Here is a 21,859-nt window from a genome sequence, read left to right as displayed (position 1 = left end):
ATTTAGTGTAGCAGAAGTAATTTGTTTGAGATACTAGGATAGAGTAGATGTGTGAGGCCCGGGGCTGAAGAGGGCGGGGGGTCGATCGTCGGTACCATGAGGTTGCACGGACAATGAGCGGCCCCTGGCATGCTTCTAGGTGGAGGGAACATGAATGAACTGATCCCACACCGGAATGAGAGGGATTTCGAGACTGTTCAATGTAATGGACTGTACAGTTGAGGAGGGCTTAAAAGATTTGATTGGTACTACTCATATTAATATGGTGCATTTTCTTTTCGGTAGCTTATCACATAAGAAATCCAAAGTTAAGCGTGCTTGACTTGGGGCAATTTTGGGATGAGTGACCTCCTGGGAAGTTTCTCAGGGTGCGTGTGAGTGAGGACATAAGCACGCTGGAAAGACCCGTCTTGATACAGTGAGGACAGTCGTCGAATCTGGGGCGTTACAAGATGGTACAACTGTTGTTTGTGGTATTCAAATATGAGAGGATAAGCAAGAAGAAAACAAAAGAATGGTTTTGTAGATGCAAGTGTTGAACACTTTCTCCTTAAGAAGAATTTGCCCCTCACAATGTGCTAGAGGTTTGTGGCAATCTTCTCCCAAGATACAACTACAACACTTGAATAATGAGCACTCAAATATTCAAGTTCTATCACAAAGAAATGAAGAAACTCTCTCTTATTGAAGAAAGAAGAAGACAATATGCAAATGCTTTGAAATTTTATTTTATGTATTTTTTATTTTCAATAAATCAAACATATAACAATTTTCATGTGAAAAGACATGATCTTTCATTTATAGGAATGTCCCTTGGCCATTGTAACTGACCACAATCATCAAACAATGCCAAGGGAATGAAAAATTATCAGAAAAAGTCAGAAAAATCGAAAGAACGCGACTGTGCGTGCGCCTGCTCGCGGCTGTCGAGCAGCGCTTGGCAGCTCTCGGCCGGCAGGCGCACACACCCGCATGCGCAGGTGCACGCCTGCTACTTTTCATGCCGCCATTTTTTTGTCGTCCCTTACATGTTCCGACTACTCTTTTTAAGTTCTTTCAACATTTGATGAACTTGATTCGAGTTTAATTCAGAACCACCGAACTTAATATTCGTTCATTAAGCTTCGTTCTTCGTTTCGAATTTTCCCAATCAAACACATTGATTTATTTGCTTAATTTTCATTCATTAAGCATCAAAATTCCAACAACTACAAGTCTAAACAGTGAGTTGATCAAGATCACTCGATTTGGGGTCATTTCCTTGTGGGATCAAGGAATATGACTTCTAAATTTGTGCAACTTCTACATAATTTCCTTGTACCGATGGGACATTCCAAACAAATGTAATCATACATGATACGTGGAAAGGGCTACTACTCTTTGCTTGTGTCAAGTATATGGTATTCTCCGCAAGCATGAGTTAAGCCGCGGGTATATCCACGTTGAACAGTCAATATACACCTTGAATCCCATGCCTAGCAATCGCCTTATCTCCCCCAATCACTCCGCTTTAAAAAAAGGGGAGGACCTGCAACAGCATTATTGATTTTGAAAAAGGGATGTCGCTCATAAACGTACATGAAATATTTAATAAATAACGTATCAGAATTTGATGTTGCGCTTAGGTGTTGTCAACACCAGTACACAACACTGCAGCAGAAATTAATTATGAAGACAAATGAATAATTTTATTGAATAAACAAAGAGCAGACATAAATCATGTACAAGTACGAATACTTGTGCGATGTCTCATAATAAAAAATTCACTAGAAAATATCTAAATCATTTAAACCAAACACTAGAAAATATCTAAATCATTTAAACCAAACAATGCTAGTGAAAATATCAAACCTAAATTCCTTGACACATCAAGGAATTAAATATCATCAAAATAAATTACAACTAAAACCGATATGCATAAACTCAAACACGCAATGCTTAAAAACAAACGAAACCACTAGACGATCAATACTCTGTATCGGTGTTGTTATCGAGTGTTGTCAACTCTAGAACTGCAACACGTGATTGCGTGAGTCAATCAATTAAACTCTTCACGCGGAAATCTTCAAGTCTGAAATTCAGCAGCAATGTCGTTCTCTCTTTTCAATATTCGATCATCATATATATCACTTCTTGACGTAGATCTTCATAGATACTCCTTACCTATAAACAAGGAAACAAGAGTTTAATTAGGATCAAAATCTACACAAGATTGGTATTTATTTATATACAAGAGTTTGCAAATTAAAGGAATCTATTTATAGGCTCAAATAGACGTCTCAACTATGTTATTTCAAATTTCATCAAATGATCATTTCATTTGGTTTTGAAATGAATTTGGTTGATGATTGTGTGTACAATAAGTTTAGTGGGATTAAACATATTTTTCTAGTTTTATATGTTGATGACATTCTGCACACTAACAAAGATATATAGTTGTTGCATGATTATGGTTTAAAGATTGATCTCAAGGTTAAAGGAGGACCAGTTGGAAATAGGCATGTTATGATCACACTACATGAAATTTTCATGCTACACATTTACTTTATGATCTATGTCATTCAGTTGTGTTGAAATATATGACTATTGATGAGTCTAGTTACCTTGAATGTAGCAAATACTACTTTGATCTTACGTTGATGTAATTGAGAAACCATATTGGTTATAGATACATTTCAGAATAACAACATTTTTGAACTCATAAAGTTATTTTCACAAACATAATTACAAGGTTACACATATAGCTCAAGTGAGAGATTGTTGGATCAATTTATTTATATATACTTATATGTGAATAATTATGCGTCGTACGTTGTCTATTAAGTTAAGCCCAAAATTAAAGTGATCAATTAAATTTTTGGCTATTGGGCTTTAATGTATCTAATAGGTTGTGAGTCTTTATCTTGATAGACATTATCTATATAAATGTCATGGTCCCCGGATCGCGCGGCGTCACGTTTCCTATTCTCTCTCCCATTAAGAAAATTGTTTATAAGAGAAAAATAAAGTATTATCTCAAGAAAAAGAGCGCGATGATCTTGAAGATCAAGAGACTTATTAATTAATTCAGAATTATGACTTCAGGTATACTTTCGCTTAAGTTTTCAATTAAATTTTTAATTATTTAACATGATGAATTCTATGATTTATTGATTATCTCCAACAAAATGTGCTTTAAATACGAAATATACATATATTAAATAAAGCTATAAATTAACAAAATAGACATTCAACCAAGTTACGTAATTAAAAAGACAATAAATTAAATATTTTAAACTTTTAAGCATAATCCTTCAACTTCTTATTATTCTAATCACTTGAAAATTAAACTTATGTACCTCGAATATATTCAATTGTCGAGCATAGTTGACCTTTATTTTCCTTCACTCGTTGATCACAATGTCGGACAGGTCAGGCATGTCTCGCCCCATCCTTTAAAAAAAAAAGAATAAAATTAAAAGAAAGATCAAATTATTGGGCTAAGCTCCAATTTTTTCGATTTAAGTAAGTAAAAGAAAAAATAGGCCGATTTACAGAACAATTTTGTTAATTTTGCCTACAACAATATTAATACCTTTAATGACTTGATATCAGGTTTTGGAGCTTTGGGTTGAAATTTTGTAGGCTTTAAAGGCATCCAAAAAACAAGCTAGTTTAAACCACAAAGTCTAATGAGGAAAATTTGAATCACACAATTGACGACTATGAGTCTTAACAAATCGAATCAAGCCGAATATGAACATATTGGAACATTTCATGTTCACAATCTTGATTTTGATGTTAACAAAACTTGTTATTTTGTTACTAATGATTTACCTAAGTGCGCAGAAATCTGAAACTGATCAGGCTTCGAACTGATCAGTTATATATAGAAAAAAATGGAAGCTATCGAGTCGCAAACTGAAAGCGTCCACTGATCGCTCAAACTGAATCAGTACAACTGAAGTATCAAGAGCAGTTCAACTGATTGTCCAGTTGATAGGTGGTTAAGCAGAAGATCTTCAGAAGCACGGCCAGCTGATGAAGTGTTCGACTGATGAAAAGCCCAACTGACCAGTTCAAATGAATGAGTGAAATCAGTTCAGCTGACGAGTTAACTGATTTCACCTCACCAGTTCAAGACCAGTTCAACTGACCAGTTGAAAGTATCAGTTTGCATAACACGACAAGCTTATCAAAGGTGGAATTCAGTTGTGCGCATTAAGTAAAAGCAACCACAATGGACGTTTCAGCAAAGTTTAAAGACAAAATGTTTCAGAATGGGTGTCGGAAAAGTTGAGACACAGATTTCAAGGAACGCATTCAAACTGCAACGATCGCATGTGGTGAGTCTTGATGTATGATCGCATTGCTGCTATAAATACAGATCAAGACCATCAACAAGATAGGTGGAAAAACACAAGAAATGGCACGCTTATTGCATATGAGCTTAGAAAGAAGTAATCAGCCCAGTCGAGGGAACAATTCAAGCTATATCAGCTTAGTATAGAAGCTTATTTCCCTTAGTGTGTGAGAACACCTTTCGGGTTGTTTTCCGAGAAATGTTCTCTCTCTCTCTCACACACACACACACCACTCAAATACATTCTTGCACAAAGACGTAAAACTTGTGTATGTAGTCTTTGACACACAGACGTTAAACAATTGTTGGCTGGAAGGTGATGCATTCAGTCTAGGCTAAGAGTTCAGTTAGGCAGTGGAGTAAGTCCTAAGCTGAGTGGGTTTGTATAAGGTGTTGTATAAATCAAAGTCTTCTAGTGTATCCTACCCAAGTGGTAGAAGGGGTGACGTAGGAGCACTTAAAGTCTCCGAACATCCATAAACATATATTGTGTATTAACTACTTAACTGTGTTTAAACTGATTTGATCAGTTCAGTTGATATCAGTTCAGTTAAGTCCATAGATGAACTGATAGAAGCCATAACTGATTCTCCGTATTTCAATCGATCAGTTTACACAAGTCATAGATTTTTTAAAATATTTCAGGTTTTCTTAATGAAGGATTATTTCGAGTGTCTTCCGCTTGGTTCTAAACAAAACTTGATCTAAATTCATCGGTGTATACATTCTTAGAACACGAGCTATTGCAGCTCATCGAGAATATTGTGTTTGAAGCACCCTCAAAGGTTCCCGAACCGATCCATCAGAATAAAAATTTAAAACCCAAATTCAAGTTTGAATTTATAATATTCAAGTTTGAGTTTGATTCGAATGTCGATAAATTAAACAATTTTTACTCGGATTTGGCTTGTATTAGATTTCAAGTTCGAGATCATATGAAACTATATGAAGGTCTTTATATCTATATATATAAATATATATAATATAATCATATTGAATTAATAAAAAGTTAAAGCTTATCGGATATCAAACAAAATATTTTGGACTTGAATTCTTCTCGAAAAAATTCGAGGGTGTTCGATTTTGGCTTGAATTTGATATTTTTCTAATACAAATCGAATAATTTTTTTACAAATGTATCGATTATATTAAGCAAGGCAAAAATGAACTATCAAACCATGCCCAACAACTTGCCATGTCTTGCACATATAAATCAAGATCATATAAGTATCTACAAACTTATGTTTCAAAAATTTGTTTTTTAACTTGATATCAGTGATTGCAATGAGGTGGAGATATGCCTTTTAAAAAATTGAAAGAATTTTTAAAATGAACGATATACACGCACGAATATATGATAATAGAATAAAAAAATCCCATGTGGATTCAATTAATTCCTGATTCATCGCACATGTTTTATATTAACTATCAATAATCAAGTTTCATGTGCACTATATATATATATATATATATATATGCTGTGAGACGGTTTCACAGATCTTTATCTGTGCGACGGTTTAACTCTGTCTATATTTACAATAGAAATAATAAATTTTAGCATAAAAAATAATATTTTTTCTTGGATGACACAAATAGAGTATATGTCTCACAAAATTGACTCATAAGATCGTCTCACAAAAGTTGTGTGTGTATACACATTATTTTTGTCATTTTCAATTAATTCATGATTCATCGCACATGTTTGATATCAACAATCAATAATCAGCAAAAGCACTATATTCTAAAATATTAGAATCAAGTTTCATGCGCTATTAATTAATAATCAGACCACTCAACGCATTATGAATGTAACAATAATAGAAAAGAATGCAAAAATTATTTTGAAAGTATGTTGTTCTGTTTGGTGTTTTTTGGTCAAGTAAATCATCGAACTTTGATCTCAGTGCAATAATTTTTTTTAATTATTATTTATTTTAGCCCTTCTACTCTAGAGCCTAGATTGCTATATTGGATGATTTTAGAGTAGGTCTCTTGTGAGACGATCTTACGATTCTTTATCTGTGAGAGGGGTCAACTCTACTGATATTCTCAATAAAATGTAATATTCTTAGTATAAAAAGTAATACTTTTCATGGATGACCCAAATAAGATATATGTCTCACAAAATATGACTTGTGAGACTGTCTTATACAAGTTTTTACCATGATTTTATTAACAAACGACCAACTTATCAAACTAAGATCAAATTTTAAATTGATAATTTACAAGATCAAAAGAAAAAATAGGGCTACTTATATATAGGATGATTTTGTAAAATTTTACCAAAAAATATATATTAAGAATTTCAATTTTATAAGGTGACATAATTAACCTTTGACCAACCAATTCTGTCATCTTTTTTTTTTAAAATTATTATTATAGAATTTAGCATGATCTAAAGCTATAAATACACCCCATCCGCTCAAACATTCAGACAACAAATCAGAATCAAAAGCTTCAATCGATTTTCGACGAAAATAGTGCATATTAGTCGCGATGACAACCCTCAAATTCCATCTTCTCGTGTCTCTGATCTTGGCATTGTCCTTCACAAATCTCCACACTAATCATGCATCACGCACCCTGTCAGAACTAGGTGTAGGCTTATTGTCAGGGCTTCCACTTGTTGGCCAGTTAGTGCCTGGGCAGCCAGGGCAGCTTCCAGTTCCTGGGCAGCTTCCAGTGCCTGGGCAGCCTGGTCTTCCAGAACTTCCAATCGATCCTGGGACTGGGGCTACCACCTCCACTACGAGTCCTTGAATCGAATGGACAATGTACTCTTGCATGTGGATTGAGCTGTTACGATGTTGTTTTCATTGTTTTTGTTTGTTTTGTTGGTTATTTCTATTGCTTGATTGTTAGTAATGGTTCATTCTTGTTCATCGTATATATGTGTCAACAACACATATTACATGTATCATTATTCTCAATTATAAATTCAAATTAACGTGTTTAATAAACATTGTTGAGGATTATGCACATATGATTGGAAAATACTTCTATAACTGAAAAAATTAAGATCATATTTGGTCTCATTTTTGTTCGAATTGTAAAAAGGTTTAACTCAATTCGTACAAAAATAAGAAGAATAGGATACTGATATTCACTAAAATTATAGTGTTCTTTTCCATGACCTGAAACAGACCCATGCTAATGTTTCCGACCCGAGGCGAACCTAAATCGCGAACAGAGAGTTAAAAGGGTATCGATGTTTGATTACAATTTTCTCGCACCCAAGACGGAGTGAAATTTTAAAATTTTTAAATCAATTTTTATTTGACAATCAAATATTTAGTGAGCGTCCTTATCATGTATTTTATCCATGTCAAAATCTCTATGTATATTTTTTCAACTTCTGAATAAATACTACACGATTATGATAATTAATTAATTAATTATCAACTCAAGTATCATAGAACATCTAGAATGTTCCTTGATAGTTTTGACTCAGTAGTCAAATACTATTAATTATTATTTAATTATTAAATTTTTAATTAGTTGTGGTTTCATTATTATCCCGAGTGTTGATCAGACAGTGTCGACGTGACGATGATACAAATCTCATTCTTATAATGAAAAAAGAAAATTTAGAAAAAAACAAAATTTTTCACTGATTCATTTTTGACAGCTGTATATTTTAGAACTTTTTTTTACTAAATTTGACATTTGTGCTCTATTCACTTAATTAGTAGTCATACTAACTTCCACAACTTCAAAATATGAAAACTACGTATAAAATCTTTTATAAACAATATATTTGATATCCATCAAACTACAGTCGTCAAATCAACTATTTGAACTTGACTATCTCAACTAGAAGAGGAACAGAGAATTCGATACTTCTGTAACTCTCAATGATTTAGGGATACAGCTAGCCATGAGATCACAACTTCATGTGATTTAGGAAAACATTTGTCCCTATTAGGGATTACCCTATTTAGCAAGATTATTTTCATCAACATTTTGATCAAGAACGTCCGAACTCAAGTTTGATTGTGCCCATCGGATCATGGCAAGAGCATCTAGTAGCAACAACCCACAATCTCCTAGGTTTCATTGATTGTGCCTGCAAGAACAAGTAAGTTATGGTTAGCATACAGAACTGTCCCTTCAACTCATATATCCCGATCGAATCTACAATCATTGGAATATCAAGAGTTGCACATATCTTAATCTGGTTAATTATTCCTTCCACTATTAACTCATCAGATCACTAAGATATCAACACCCGTAGTTGAGGGGTGAGTTCTCGACTACATTGGAATGCTCCTACATATGTCGGGCTACACCCAACCTCGTCACCTGATTACCCTCTTAGGGTCGGAAAACGAGTTAAACTACAGTGCTACTACGCAAAGCCTCTATGTTGTCTCGGGTCAAAGGACTAATGGTGTACAACCATAACCGATGACCGATCCACTCGATACGTAATAACCACTTGAAAAGTCCGTGAGAGGGTTGTTCAGTGGCTCATCCAACGATCACTTATCTGTATGAATGGACATCTACATGCCCTTAATAATGAAACATGTCACATATATGCTAGTCTCGAGCTCGAGCGACATTTATCCTTATTTTTAAGCGGCTGAATCAACTAGAAAATATTTTAGAAAATACAATAATCTTCCTAATGAATTTCATTATCCACATGGAAAGGAAGATCTCATTGTACTTATTGTATATTCAAGAGCTTTATTAATGCAGCTTGCATGGATATACATAAAAATTAAATGTTATAATTGGATAAAACAAAAATATCATTAAAATAAAGATTTGTTTACATAAGAGTCAATAAAAAACAAGCCACAAATTAGTTTGTTGGGTACCTACTCTAACAATATCCTACTTTTCTTGTAGCCAACTGCCCATATATCTCAAACCCCTTACTTCATGATGCTTTTCAAACAATGGTCCTGGCAAAGGCTTTGTTAGTGGATCAACAACGTTATCTACAACGTGTATTTGCATGTGCTTCCTTATGATATGTCTCTTCATTCTAACAACTGTTCTCGAAGCTTTCCTCTTTTAGATGTGCTGCAACGTGCATTATTGTACCTTCGTCTGTGAAGTAGCTTGTAGCTTGTATATTCGTGCTTAGCTGGATTCAATTTGATAGTCTTGTCGTGATATGCGAATTTATCAGTTACAACTGATGCTCTGAACTAGTCTGGTGAAATCAGTTTGGGGGTAAATTCTCGGTTTAGTCCTAAATCTTAAGTGTGTTTCTCGGTTTTATCCCAAATCAATTTTTAGACCCAATTTGGTCCCAAATCTTCCCATTATTTTACCCCATCAGTCTTCCCTTCAATCCGGAGTTTAAATTAACGGAAGAGAACGTTTCTGCCTTGAACAAAAAACCCAAATCACTTCACCAGCCCTAATCGATCCTTTCTCTTCCAAGCAAGTCCATACCTGCCTGCTGCAACAAATCTTCTTCCTCCACGTCGATTCGGACACCGCGACACTCTCGAGGTAACCAAGTGTTCTTTTCTTCGAGACTCATTCAATTTATAATGCACTGCAATTCCACGCACCGCTGCTCGTTTGATACAGTCACGACCATGGTTTGTTCTTGTATTTTAAATTGTATACAATGGAATTTGTGTTCTTTCCTTCGGTTTTTTCAAGGTTGTTTTTTTCTTAATCATAGGAGAATTCTGGACAATTTTTAATGTGGTTTGCATTTCATTTTTAATTGCCTACGATTGATAAATTCTTGACTATTATTCGATATGTGATTAAGGTGACTGAGTGGATACCTAATGGCTAGACGGAGTAATTCCTCAAGAAAGAGCACTCCAAATTATGGTAATTCATTATTTTTTGTAACTGTCACGTTTTTTATTTTTTTGATGAAATTTCTCGATAATTTAATGTATTTTTGTTTTTGTTATTTAGGATTAATTGAGGAACCAAATCACTTTACAATAAAAATGTATTATAATGGAAGATTCAATTCTCTTGAGAAACACGATGAATACATTGGTGAGAGTTTTGAATATTTTGATTCCGTCGATCTTGATAAGCTGGGAATGATTGAAATGTGGGGATTTATGGAAGAACTTGGATTTGAAGATAAAAATTCTTTTAGATTTTGGCACAAAGTTGGAACTACAATTAATGAAGGCGGATATTTGGAAAATGATTCGGATGTGTTGAATATTAGAAAATATATTCCAATTAATTATGAGGTTGAAATATATATTGAACACTTAGATGATAAGAATGACGAAGTTGGAGATGAAAATGTTGATAATTTTGATAACAATGAGTACGATTTTGTAGAAAATAATGAGTTAGTTTATGCAGTTGTTGTCCACGATATAGAATCTATGAAAGGAAAAAGTGTTGTCCCTGAAAGAGAAAATACAGATAATCTCCTTCATAAAATGCATGATTATGAAAGTGAAGTGGATATTTGTGCAGATAGTGACGGTTTGACCAGTCTTCATGATTCTGATGAGGATGAAGTTAAAAATTATTTGTTGTTTGACCCAAAAAAAGATTTTGAAAATCAAGAGTTGAAGCTTGGTTTAGTATTTAGCTCAAAAAAAGAAGCAAAATTCACAATTGAAAGTCACTGCATTAGAGAAGGAAGACCGGTGAAAGTTTGTAAAAAATGATAACATCCGATTGTGGGCTAAGTGCAATGATGATAAATGTTGTTGGATGATCCATGTTGCGAAGATGACTAATGATAGTTGTTGGCAAGTCAGAAATTTTGATGGATGTCACAGGAATTGTGTTCGTGATTTTAAAAACAAGTGTGTCAACTCAACGTGGTTGGGAAAGACGTTTGCCAAAAAAATTAGCACAAATCCTAAATTGGGACACTTGGAGTTTAGGGAAGAGATTTCTACCATTCTTCAGTCAGATTTTTCAAGGAAGCCCGCCTACATGGCTAAGAGAAAGGCGCTGAAATTAGTGCAAGGTTCTGTCGCTGAGCAGTTTCGGCAAATAAGGAAGTATTGTGCTGAATTGAAAAGATCCGACGCTGGGGCTACTGTAGTTTTGAAGTTGACAGAGGATGACGAAGGTCCAAGGTTTCAGAGATTGTATGTTTGTTTTTCAGCTTGCAAACAAGGATTTAAGAATGCTTGTCGGCGTGTCATTGGTGTTGATGGATGCTTCTTAAAGGTAGAACATGGTGGGCAATTGTTATCGGCCGTGGGGCTAGATCCGAATAATAACATTTTACCAATATGTTATGCAATGGTTGAGCGTGAAACAAAAGATAGTTGGACATGGTTTCTTCGGCTCCTAGATGAAGACATTGGTGTTGGCAATGATCCGCATACTTGGACATTTATGTCAGATAAGCAAAAAGGTTTGATTCCTGCACTTGAATCTTTGTTTCCTAATGCTGAACATAGATTTTGTGTGAGACACTTAGAAAGCAATATGAAACGTGATGGATTCAAGAGTGTAGCGGTTAAGATTGCCTTTTGGGCTGCGGCAAAAGCGACAAGAATTGAAGAGTTTCAAGTGCACATGGCTGAGTTGAAAGACATCGATGCAAAGGCATATGAATGGCTGGCGAAAAAATCCGAAAACCAGTGGTCTAAGGCGTATTTCAGCACCACTCCTAAATCAAACATCTTGTTGAACAACATGTGTGAAAGTTTTAACAGCTTCATTATAGATGCCAGGGAGAAGCCAGTAATTGAGATGTATGAGATGATACGAAATCTTTTGATTGGCAGATTTCAAAAAAACAGAGAGAGGGCTAACAAATGGAACGGTCGAATTTGTTCAAAGATCAAAGATGTGCTTGCAAAGACATATGTGGAAGCTATTAGGTATTCTCCCATGAAGTCAGATGAAATGCACTACCAGATAACGAGATCAGATGATAGACATGATCAGCATTCGGTTGACTTGTTCAACATGTCTTGCAGTTGTAGGAAATATGACTTGACAGGCATACCTTGCAAGCACGCTGTATGCGCCATTTGGTGCAAAAAAGATGATCCAGAAGCATATGTCAATCCTTATTACTTGGTAGGAGACATATAGAAGATGTTATGCAGCACGAATAATTCCTGTCAATGGGCCAGACTTGTGGCCCCCGTGTGATTTGGTGCCACCACTGCCCCCTAGTTTACATACAAAAAGTTGGAAGACCTGCAAAATTACGAAGAAGAGAACCAGATGAACCACCCCCTTCTGAAAATAAGTTGAGAGGTGTAAAAAAATTTACCAAATGCAAACAATGCGGTGGATCAAGACATAACAAAAGGACTTGTAACCAGATTGAAGATGTCCAACATCAAGAAACATTCCAAAAAGAGCCCATGACACAGGAAAGCGCTATTTTACCCAATAATAATTTGGGTGCAACAAGAAAAGAAAAACTACAGGTTCTGAAAATGAAAACTTATTTTATTGCATTTTTTCCTACTTTAACAAATATGTTGTTGTATGTACTTACATGCAGGTGAAAAGAGCAAGACAAGTTGGGGTTAATATTGAAGGGAGTTCATGCTCAATATCTTCGATAAATGTAAGTTTTTTTAAACTCTTTGATTTAATGTTATTCATAAAAGTTCAATATATTCTTCAATGAAATGGTTGATGTGATATAATTATTTTGTTTGTATTGTTTTAGATTAACCAATCAGTGAACATTCATACACCTGCTTTTCTGAAAGATGGCATCAGCTTCACAACAGTGTCACGACTACGAGCTTCAACAGGTGTTCGAGGTAGAGTTGGTCAGTCATCATCTTCGTCACGAATTCATGGGGTCAAGTCTAACTCTTCTCAGGAATCTTTCAAGAAGAAATGAATTTTTGGACGTGATATTCTGTCGAGAAGATTTTATTTTGTTTAGGAATCCGGTTTCTTTGTATTCTACTGTTTCAGTGCTTCAAGAAACTTGTTCGACTTGAATTAGTCATGGATGTGAAATGAATTTTTATTTAGTCATGGATGGAAATTGAAGTCTACTTTTTCGGTTGCTCTTTATTTTATTGTTCAGTGTACTGGTTTTTATTAATCTTGTTTGCCCCTACTGGCTTATTAGGATTCAGGAGTATAAATTTGAGATCAATAGCCCTTAGGATGAGGCCAAGCTCTGTTTTAATGTGACCGAGTGAAACTTCATCATTTGATGCAAGTAGTTGCGAATGATCTAACGTTGGGACGTGGATTCTGGGAGATGGTGAGCGGCAGGTGTTGAAGTTGCAGACGGGAGTGGTGAGCGGCTGTGGTGTTCAGAGGGAATTGATTGCACTGAGCGATGCTGCTGTGCCACGGGCGGGGGCGGCTGTGCGATTGGTGGCTGTGCGAAGGGGAAAGCTGTGCCTAGCTCTTCTGTGGTGGACCCTTTTATTGAGTTGCAAACCCTTTTCTATTGTGGTATATCAGAAGAGGTGTTTGGATAGGGCGTGATCACGCCTTAGCCGAATACATCTTCTGTGTTACCCTTTTATTAAGTTGCAAACCCTTTTCTATTGTGGGATATCAGAAGAGGTGTTTGGGTAGGGCGTGATCACGCCTTAGCCGAATACATCTTTTGTGTTACCCTTTTATTGAGTTGCAAACCCTTTTCTATTGTGGGATATCAAAAGAGGTGTTTGGGTAAGGCGTGATCACGCCTTAGCCGAATATATCTTCTGTGTTTTGCATTAAAAAAAAAAAAATTTGTCGTTTTTTTTAATCTCGTTTATTTTATTTGTTTTTTTTAACAATAATAAAAAAAAAGGGAAGAGGATGTGTTCAATTAGGGCTTCTGAATTAAAGAAAGGAAGAAGATCGTAGTCTTTCTGTTAATTTCAACCTCAAATTGACGGAAATACCAATGGGGTAAAATAATGGGAAGATTTGGGACCAAAATGGGTCTAAAAATTGATTTGGGACTATACCGAGAAACACACTTAAGATTTGAGACTAAACCGAGAATTTACCCTCAGTTTGGACTGGTTCAGTTTTTGCAATCATTTGGAGTCTCGATAGTTTCAGTTTTGGCTCGGGAACTGATCAGTTTTAGATTTCTTGCACTCTAGGTAAACTTTTTAGAAACAAAATGACAATTTCGTTAACATCAAAATCAAGATTACGAACATAAAATGTTCCAACAATCTCCCCCTTTTTGATGATAACAAGACTTTAACAGTTAAAGTATGTAAGATCCAAAAATAAGTCGACGTAATCCAACTGCATGCGAATCTAGGGAAAATGAAAAATAGCTAATTAAATGATTTTAATCGCTTAAATTAATTATGTTGATATGTTTATATGGTTATGAAGGAGTTTTCTGCTTGCATGCATAAAAATGTATTTTAAAGGTTGAACGAGATGCGATCGAGGAACGGAGACCGAATGCTGAAAAATGGAAATTTTTTTTATTAAATAATTATTTTTAATTATTTAAAATGAGGTTGATGCTTTATGATATTATTGAGATTAAGGAGTTTTAAGGTGATTTTATACGCCAAGACGTAATTTTCGACGATATTCGATTTTCGACTAAAATATGAAATTTTTGAGAACTCGTTTAATATTTTCACGAATTTTTCTAAACGAAATATTTTAAATATGCACTAATGGGCTTCTCAGGCTTATTATACTAGACTAATGGGCCTTAGCTTGTGCATATGTCTTATTATCGATAAATAAGTCTACAAACCCCTACCCCAAACCTTTAATCACACGCCCCCTTCCCCTAAATATTCACAAAACTCCTCTCCCCCCCCCCTCAAAACACACACACACACACACAAACGAGATTTTTTCAAGGAAATCATCGGTTTTGGCAAGGGAAAATTCAGCCTAGGTTTTACGTCGTCATTCTTCACATCGTCAATTCGTTTTCGTGCGTAAATTACACAAAGGCACGCCTTAACTATCTTTTTCTCATCTATCACACCATATTATTGTTTTTAATTACGTTTGCATGAAAAACATGATTTCCTTACTAATATTTTATTTTTTATGCATAGACATGTGATTAATTCATTATTCTTGTTCCAAAACTTGATATATATTTGCGTGAAGGGGCTGTCATGTTAAAGGATCATAGGGAGACTTTTTACTCGATTTTTAGGGCCACACGATGCGGAGTTAAGGTAGCACGTGAACTAGAAAAAGTTGGAACGAAAATTATTGCTTGATGGCACAAGGGTCCAGTTATAAGGGAAAACCATTGCATGGCTTGGCCAGGGCTCAACCAGGGCTGGAGCTGGACATGGTTGGGTGTGTGGAGGAGTCCTAGCCACGCTAGGACTCAAGATCTACGGCTAGAGAAGATTCCAAGCGAGCTAGGACACTTCCCAAGCCAACCAAGAAGATTAGCGAGTGCAAAGGGGATCACAGCTTGGCCAGGGGTCTAGTGAGGGTCCAGAGGGTAAGGGCTCGGTGGTGGCTTGAGGGTAAGGGTCCTAACCAATTTACGAAGAGTCCTAGGATTATGCAACTTGGTTTGCGTGGCTACTGTGCTTTGCAGCATGGGTTTGCAGCGTGTAGGGTTGAGACCTAGGGGTCCATGAGGGTTCCTAGAAGGGTTGGGCAAGGGCTGGCTCGGGGTGGATAAGGCTCGGCTTGAAGAAAATGTAAGATGGCTCGAGGGTTTACTAGGGATGGTTTGGTTTTATGGTTCAAATGGCTAAGGGTTGAACCGTGGGTCCACGAGGGTGGTTCATGGTTCACAAGGGTAAATTATGTTATAAAAATCCTATGTTTAAAATTTGGGAATTTAATAATAAAAAGAAACTAAATATGAGGCAATGATGGTGGATGAACTTTTGAAGGATTGTGACTTGACCATAAGCTACCATCCAGGTTAAGGAAACAAAGTGACTGATTCTTTAAGTCAGAAGAATTGAGTTGTAACGTACCGTACTTTTACTACTTGAAATTTGCGGAAAATTTAAAATTTTATTCAAATAAAACATCCGTACGGTCGTCACCCAACATACATAAAATATCTTTAAAATAATCCATCACCAAATAAAAGTTTGCTAAAAGAACGCTGTCTCAAAACGTCTCACATTCAAATCAAAACATCAGAGTATTTTAAAAGTTTTCATAAACATAAACTTGCGGTCCTCGGGTTTAGCCTGCCGCTCAGCCCAAGCCTGCCCCTTGGTCGCCACCTCCTGTCTCCTGCTCATCGTACTCACCTGCATCGATCAAGTCTAGTGAGTCTAAAGACTCAACACGTATAAACTGGATATAACGAGTACTGCATAATAAAATCGCATGCATTTTTAAAATAAGACATACATAGCTTGGAACTTGAACTTGCATAAACTTCAACTTGAAATAAGCTTGAACTTGAACATACATACTATGACGTGCCATGAACATAACTTTTCTTAAACATGCTTTCATACTTCAACATACTTAACTGCATAAGTTTACTTAGAGGATGTTTCAAAGCAAGTGACCCTTAACATGATAAACGCCTGATCAGACTCACCACAGTACTGGGCTGACAGGGACGTATCCACTGCCACATACATAAGATCCCTATTCATAATTTAACAGGCCAGTTGATCCACGTTCATAATTTAACGCTTCACAACCACGATCTAACCCGTTCATAATTTAACGGGCGGATTGGTCCCCGTTCATGATTTAACGCTTTCCAATCCTTAACTTTCTTTGGTCACAAGTCAATTAGCATACCTCAAAACTTAAAACATTTCCTTTGCACGTCATACATACTTACTTGGTGTTGAGGGATTCGTTGGACTTCCACTGGGGCCGTTGCTGCAACATACTAACGTGAATTTCATACTTAACTTGCATTACTTAGACGTAGAAAACTCATGCTTACTCTCAAGCTCAATCATATCTTAGGACCTTCTACAATTTCCCACGACATGCCCTTAATAATCCTTGCACTAACCCATAACATCAAACTTAAAATGAACTTACAAATATTTCCCAAAAAACAAGGGTACACGGACCCCGTGCTTGGGTCCGGGAGAGGGTCCGTGTACGTACTGCCTAAAATGTGTCGGAAAACGGAAGGGGCACGGACCTCGTGCTTAGGTCCGGATGGGGGTCCGTGTAGGTACTGCATGTCAAGTGTCTCGAAAAGGAAAGGACACGGACCCCGTGTGAGGGTCCGGGTTGAGGTCCGTGTGGCTACTGTCTTGGAACACCAAATGGAAAACAAGGACACGGACCCCGTGCTCGGGTCCGTGTGGGGGTCCGTCTGAACACTGTACGAAGAAACCTGCGAGAAACTTATGCACATGCCTACACACCCAAATTGACACTTGAACACTATGATTCAACACCTTAAGGACACCATAACATTGCATAAAACTTATATAAACACTTCAAGATACGACGTCCACCATACTACCCAATACAACGCTAATTAGCAATTGACATCAATCGAGTTCCTACGACTTTAAACTAATTCAAACGCCTAACGACGTCCAACAAAACCTTGAAAAATACAACGAACCTCAATACTAACATAATCCTACGCAGCAACGATCGTCCGTCGATTTCCAACGAAGCCTGCAACACTGAAACTTCAAAAATTATCAATATCAAAACTTTTCTGAAACGCAGTTTGAGCAGTCCCACGAAAAACGCCATAACTCACTCAATATTTGTCCAAAAATTTCGAACCATATATCAAATCGAAGGTATCGAAAAGTTCTACGTTTTTGCCGTTGAAAGTTTTCTCAAAATATGAACAGAAAAATCGCAGTATTTGAAAAGACAGCAAAAACGAGTTTTAGATCTAAAATTTTACCCTCGAAATTGATCCGATCTATAATCCGCTCAAACTACTAACATGATACATAACTTTTACGCATAAAAATCAACGCAACGCATAATATGACTTGATCGACACAGCAAGAACAGAATATACGTGCCTTTATGACGATAACGTTACCGAAAGACGACACCGAAGCGGAGATGGATAGAGGCTTGATCCGGGACGAACGTGGCACCGTTTTTCTTGAATAAAATGCAACGAAATTGCTGGAAATGATGGGGGAAGGGGGCGGCTGCCTATGCTCTCAAGAACCCTAACTTCTCTCTCAAAAATAATAATAAAACTTGAATGCTAGAGTGTGTGTGTGTTTAGGCGTGTTACAGGTGTGTGTAAAAGTGGGTTTGTGTGCGTGCGTGTGTATTAAATAAATTAGGAGACTAACTTTTGTTTAATTAAAATAATAGTCTACTAATCAAAACATTAACTCACACTTAACTTTTAAATAAAACTCTTTAATTAAAATATAACACACCAAACTAGACTTTGAAAGTTTAAAGGTCTTAAAATTACTAATTAAATATTTAGGCTCAAAAATGCTAAAACTCACTAAATTATTTAAAATACCCCCACTCTCAACTTAAAATAAAATACCTTCTTTTAAATTGCCAAAAATCGTCCCCGGGTCTTTTCCTCAATCTCGCCTCGAATAATCGCCTGAAACATGAAACTCGAAAGACATTTAACGTGCATTACATAAACGTAATTAAATTAAAAATAATGCATTCAAATAATTATGCATGACTAAACTCTTTTAACATAAATTAAATGCTTTAATAATTTAAATAGATGCATGGGTTATACGTGTACGAAATTGGGCTCTACATGAGTAAAGTCATCCTAGCTTCACTCTCTGCTCGGCCATGTCTGCAAGAAATAGCCAAATTAAATCAGGATCGAGAACATGTGCTAAAAAAGCTTAAACAGCAAGTCAAAAGAGGAAAGTCTCAAGATCTTCAGATCGGCAACAGAGGAGTCCTATGGATAAAAGTACGGTTATACGTACCTGACAGTGATAACCTTCGCCAAGAGGTAATGACATAAGCACACAAGTCAAAATTCTCAGATCATCCTGACAGTAAAAAAATGTACAGAGATGTTAAGAAGAATTTTTTATGGAACGGAATGAAGAGAGATATAGCAGAGCTTGTATTTAAATGCCAAGTCTGTGAGCAGGTCATTGCAGAGCATCAACAACTTGGAGGATCAATGTAACCTTTAAAAATCCCAGAATGGAAATGAGAGCGTATTTCTGTGGGGGCCCGTGCTCCTGATTAACGTTTAATGACCAAAAAACCAGGATTCGTTAATGTAAACAGCGAAAGCGATTAAACATTTTCCTTTTGGGCCAATAAAAGTTTCGGCATGACCTCCCCGTAAGTAGGACATCCCAAAAATTTCCAAGCAACACAAAAAACATTTATATACTCGAAATAAAGTCATAACAGCAATTCACAAACCTATAGCCGCACTGGCCAGTACTAATGCATACATATCCGACAAGGCTTAATCACGCAACTAGCAATCCAAAACATCATAAAATAACAGTACAGCTACACAGGACATTCCCTGGCAAAAGTATGACTCAATGATATAATATCTGGGAACTCGCAACAACAAACCAACTACTGGGCACCGCTACCTGACGCTCCACCAGACACGTCAAATCCTCCTAGATAATCTGTTATGGCATCAAAAACAACCACAGCATAAACAGAAAAGAGGGGTCAGGCCCCAGGACGACGAACCAGTAAAATTATGACAATTATAACTGACGTTAAATAAAATCAAGTAAAATGCAATGAAATGCAATGCGTGTCGGTGACAATGAAATAACGGATACCAAAACGGAGTCCAATAATACGCATCAGCAACATGAACAGTGGCCACCCGTGCCAGGAATGCAGCAACGTAATATCATGCCGCCGTTCATCCATGCACGTAGCATCGAGGGTCCGGTAGCGACCCGATCAGTCCTCGAGCAGTCATCAGGAGAGTGCTAATCCTATCACTCGTTCCATCGATAAGATGTCAGGAGTGATCTATCCTATCACTCGCTCCATAGATGACGCAACATCTCAACAGATCAGCAATGATAGTAATCAACGGAGTCAAGGCTCGAAATGCTATGTATGAACTCAAATAAATACATGAATGCAATCACATATTCACAGAAGCACATAAAGCACGCCACAACTCATTACAAAGTACTTAACGTCATTCCACATCACTATAGACGTCATAATAAAACAGTTCATACGTACCTCAACTGCTTTTAATTTACCACAAAATATCTTAATATTTTCTGAAAACTCCAATCCTGTGGCAAATAATACATTTCATATCAAGTTTCATTTATTTTTCCAATATTCACTAATTTAGCCTAAATTCCAAAAATCCATAATTTGGGCTTTAATATTTCTAAAACTCATCGCAAAGTCAAATATAGTGATTTATTTAACTTAAATTTCTCAATACTCGACAACTTGAAAATTTGAAAATTCAATCGTACCGAATCTGAAATTTTTCGATATTTACTAGGAATTTCCAAAATGTTCATTTTTTATTTCTAATGCTATAAACACATCTCAATAACGATTTAACATTTCAAAATATCACAAATCCCAAATTAATAGGCTAAATTCGAAATATTATCTAATTAAATTTCAAAAATTAGCTTAATATCTCCAGTCAGCTCCGATATAGCACCTAAAATCAATAATCCAATATATATTAATTATCGGAACTCAATTGAATTAAAATCCCCAAAATTCGAAACCCTAAAATCATAATTATACCTCTGAAATTTCTAAAATTGCTCAAAGTTTCGAATTTAAGCTTCAACCAACATAACCCAAGCTTTCTTCAAACTTTTCCGGCGAAAACAGACGGCAGGTTTCCGATGGGTCTTCGGACGACACGATTTTTCTTAGCAAAATTGGTATCAATGGATAGCTCTCGTCGAGAGGATTTCGAATATGTATTTAGTTCAATTTTTGGGCAAGCGGAATGGCCACAATCGACGAAATAAATTTCGAAATGTTGAAGAAGAATGGAGAAAATCGGCTACGGGGAGAGAGAAAACGAATTTCACGTTTCTTTTTTTTTTTTAATTATTATTATTTACTTAAGACAAATGGGCTGGGCTTGGGAACTGGGCTCTTACAATTTTCATGGACTTTTGGTCGGATTATCAAATTCAAGACAAAGTCATGACAGAAATGGGTAATTGTAGATAGACTACCAAAATTTGCACAATTTCAACATGTTCGCATGAATTACAATCTTGATAGGTTTGCTACTCTAGATATGGACAACATTGTGCAACTACATTGGGTGCCAGTAAGCATTCTGTCTAACAGAGATCCGAGATTTATCTCACGTTCCATGGGAACAAAGCTTACTCTTTTAAACGACCTCGATTTTTTTTCTTTTTTCTAATCTTAAATCATAAATTCTAAATTACTAAATAAATTAATTTAACAATTTAAATCTCAAGTGCATAAAACAAAATCATAAATCATCACCTAACAAAAACTTCCTAAATTGACTTTTAAAAAGGTAAACTAACAATAAATAAAACATAAAAATATCTCTAATAAAAATCATGAACATAAATCTAATAAGCTAGTACGGAAACATAAAGGCCCTCGGGTATGTACTGCTGCACTCGATCGACTCAATCGTCACCACCTCCAAAAATCATCAAATCCTGCATCATACAAACCAAGTGAGTCTAACGACTCAACACGTTCTAAATATTGATAGCAAAT

The 21,859-nt window shown here is 36.0% G+C and overlaps 1 protein-coding gene across 1 annotated transcript; it reads left to right on the top strand.

The window, feature by feature from the left end:
* Positions 1–10,270: 10,270 nt before the first annotated feature.
* On the top strand, positions 10,271–13,253 carry LOC140819725 (uncharacterized). Its single transcript, XM_073179906.1, has 3 exons — positions 10,271–12,702; positions 12,780–12,845; positions 12,951–13,253. The coding sequence occupies exon 1, from the start codon at positions 11,012–11,014 to the stop codon at positions 12,356–12,358; it is 1,347 nt and encodes a 448-aa protein (XP_073036007.1). The 5' UTR covers positions 10,271–11,011; the 3' UTR covers positions 12,359–12,702; positions 12,780–12,845; positions 12,951–13,253.
* The last annotated feature ends 8,606 nt before the right edge of the window (positions 13,254–21,859 follow it).

This window comes from Primulina eburnea, chromosome 18, assembly GCF_022965805.1.
Source record: "Primulina eburnea isolate SZY01 chromosome 18, ASM2296580v1, whole genome shotgun sequence".
Classification (NCBI taxonomy): Eukaryota; Viridiplantae; Streptophyta; class Magnoliopsida; order Lamiales; family Gesneriaceae; genus Primulina; species Primulina eburnea.
The sequence above is the reverse complement of the archived record's forward strand: the minus strand, read 5'-3'. Positions and strand labels throughout refer to the sequence as shown.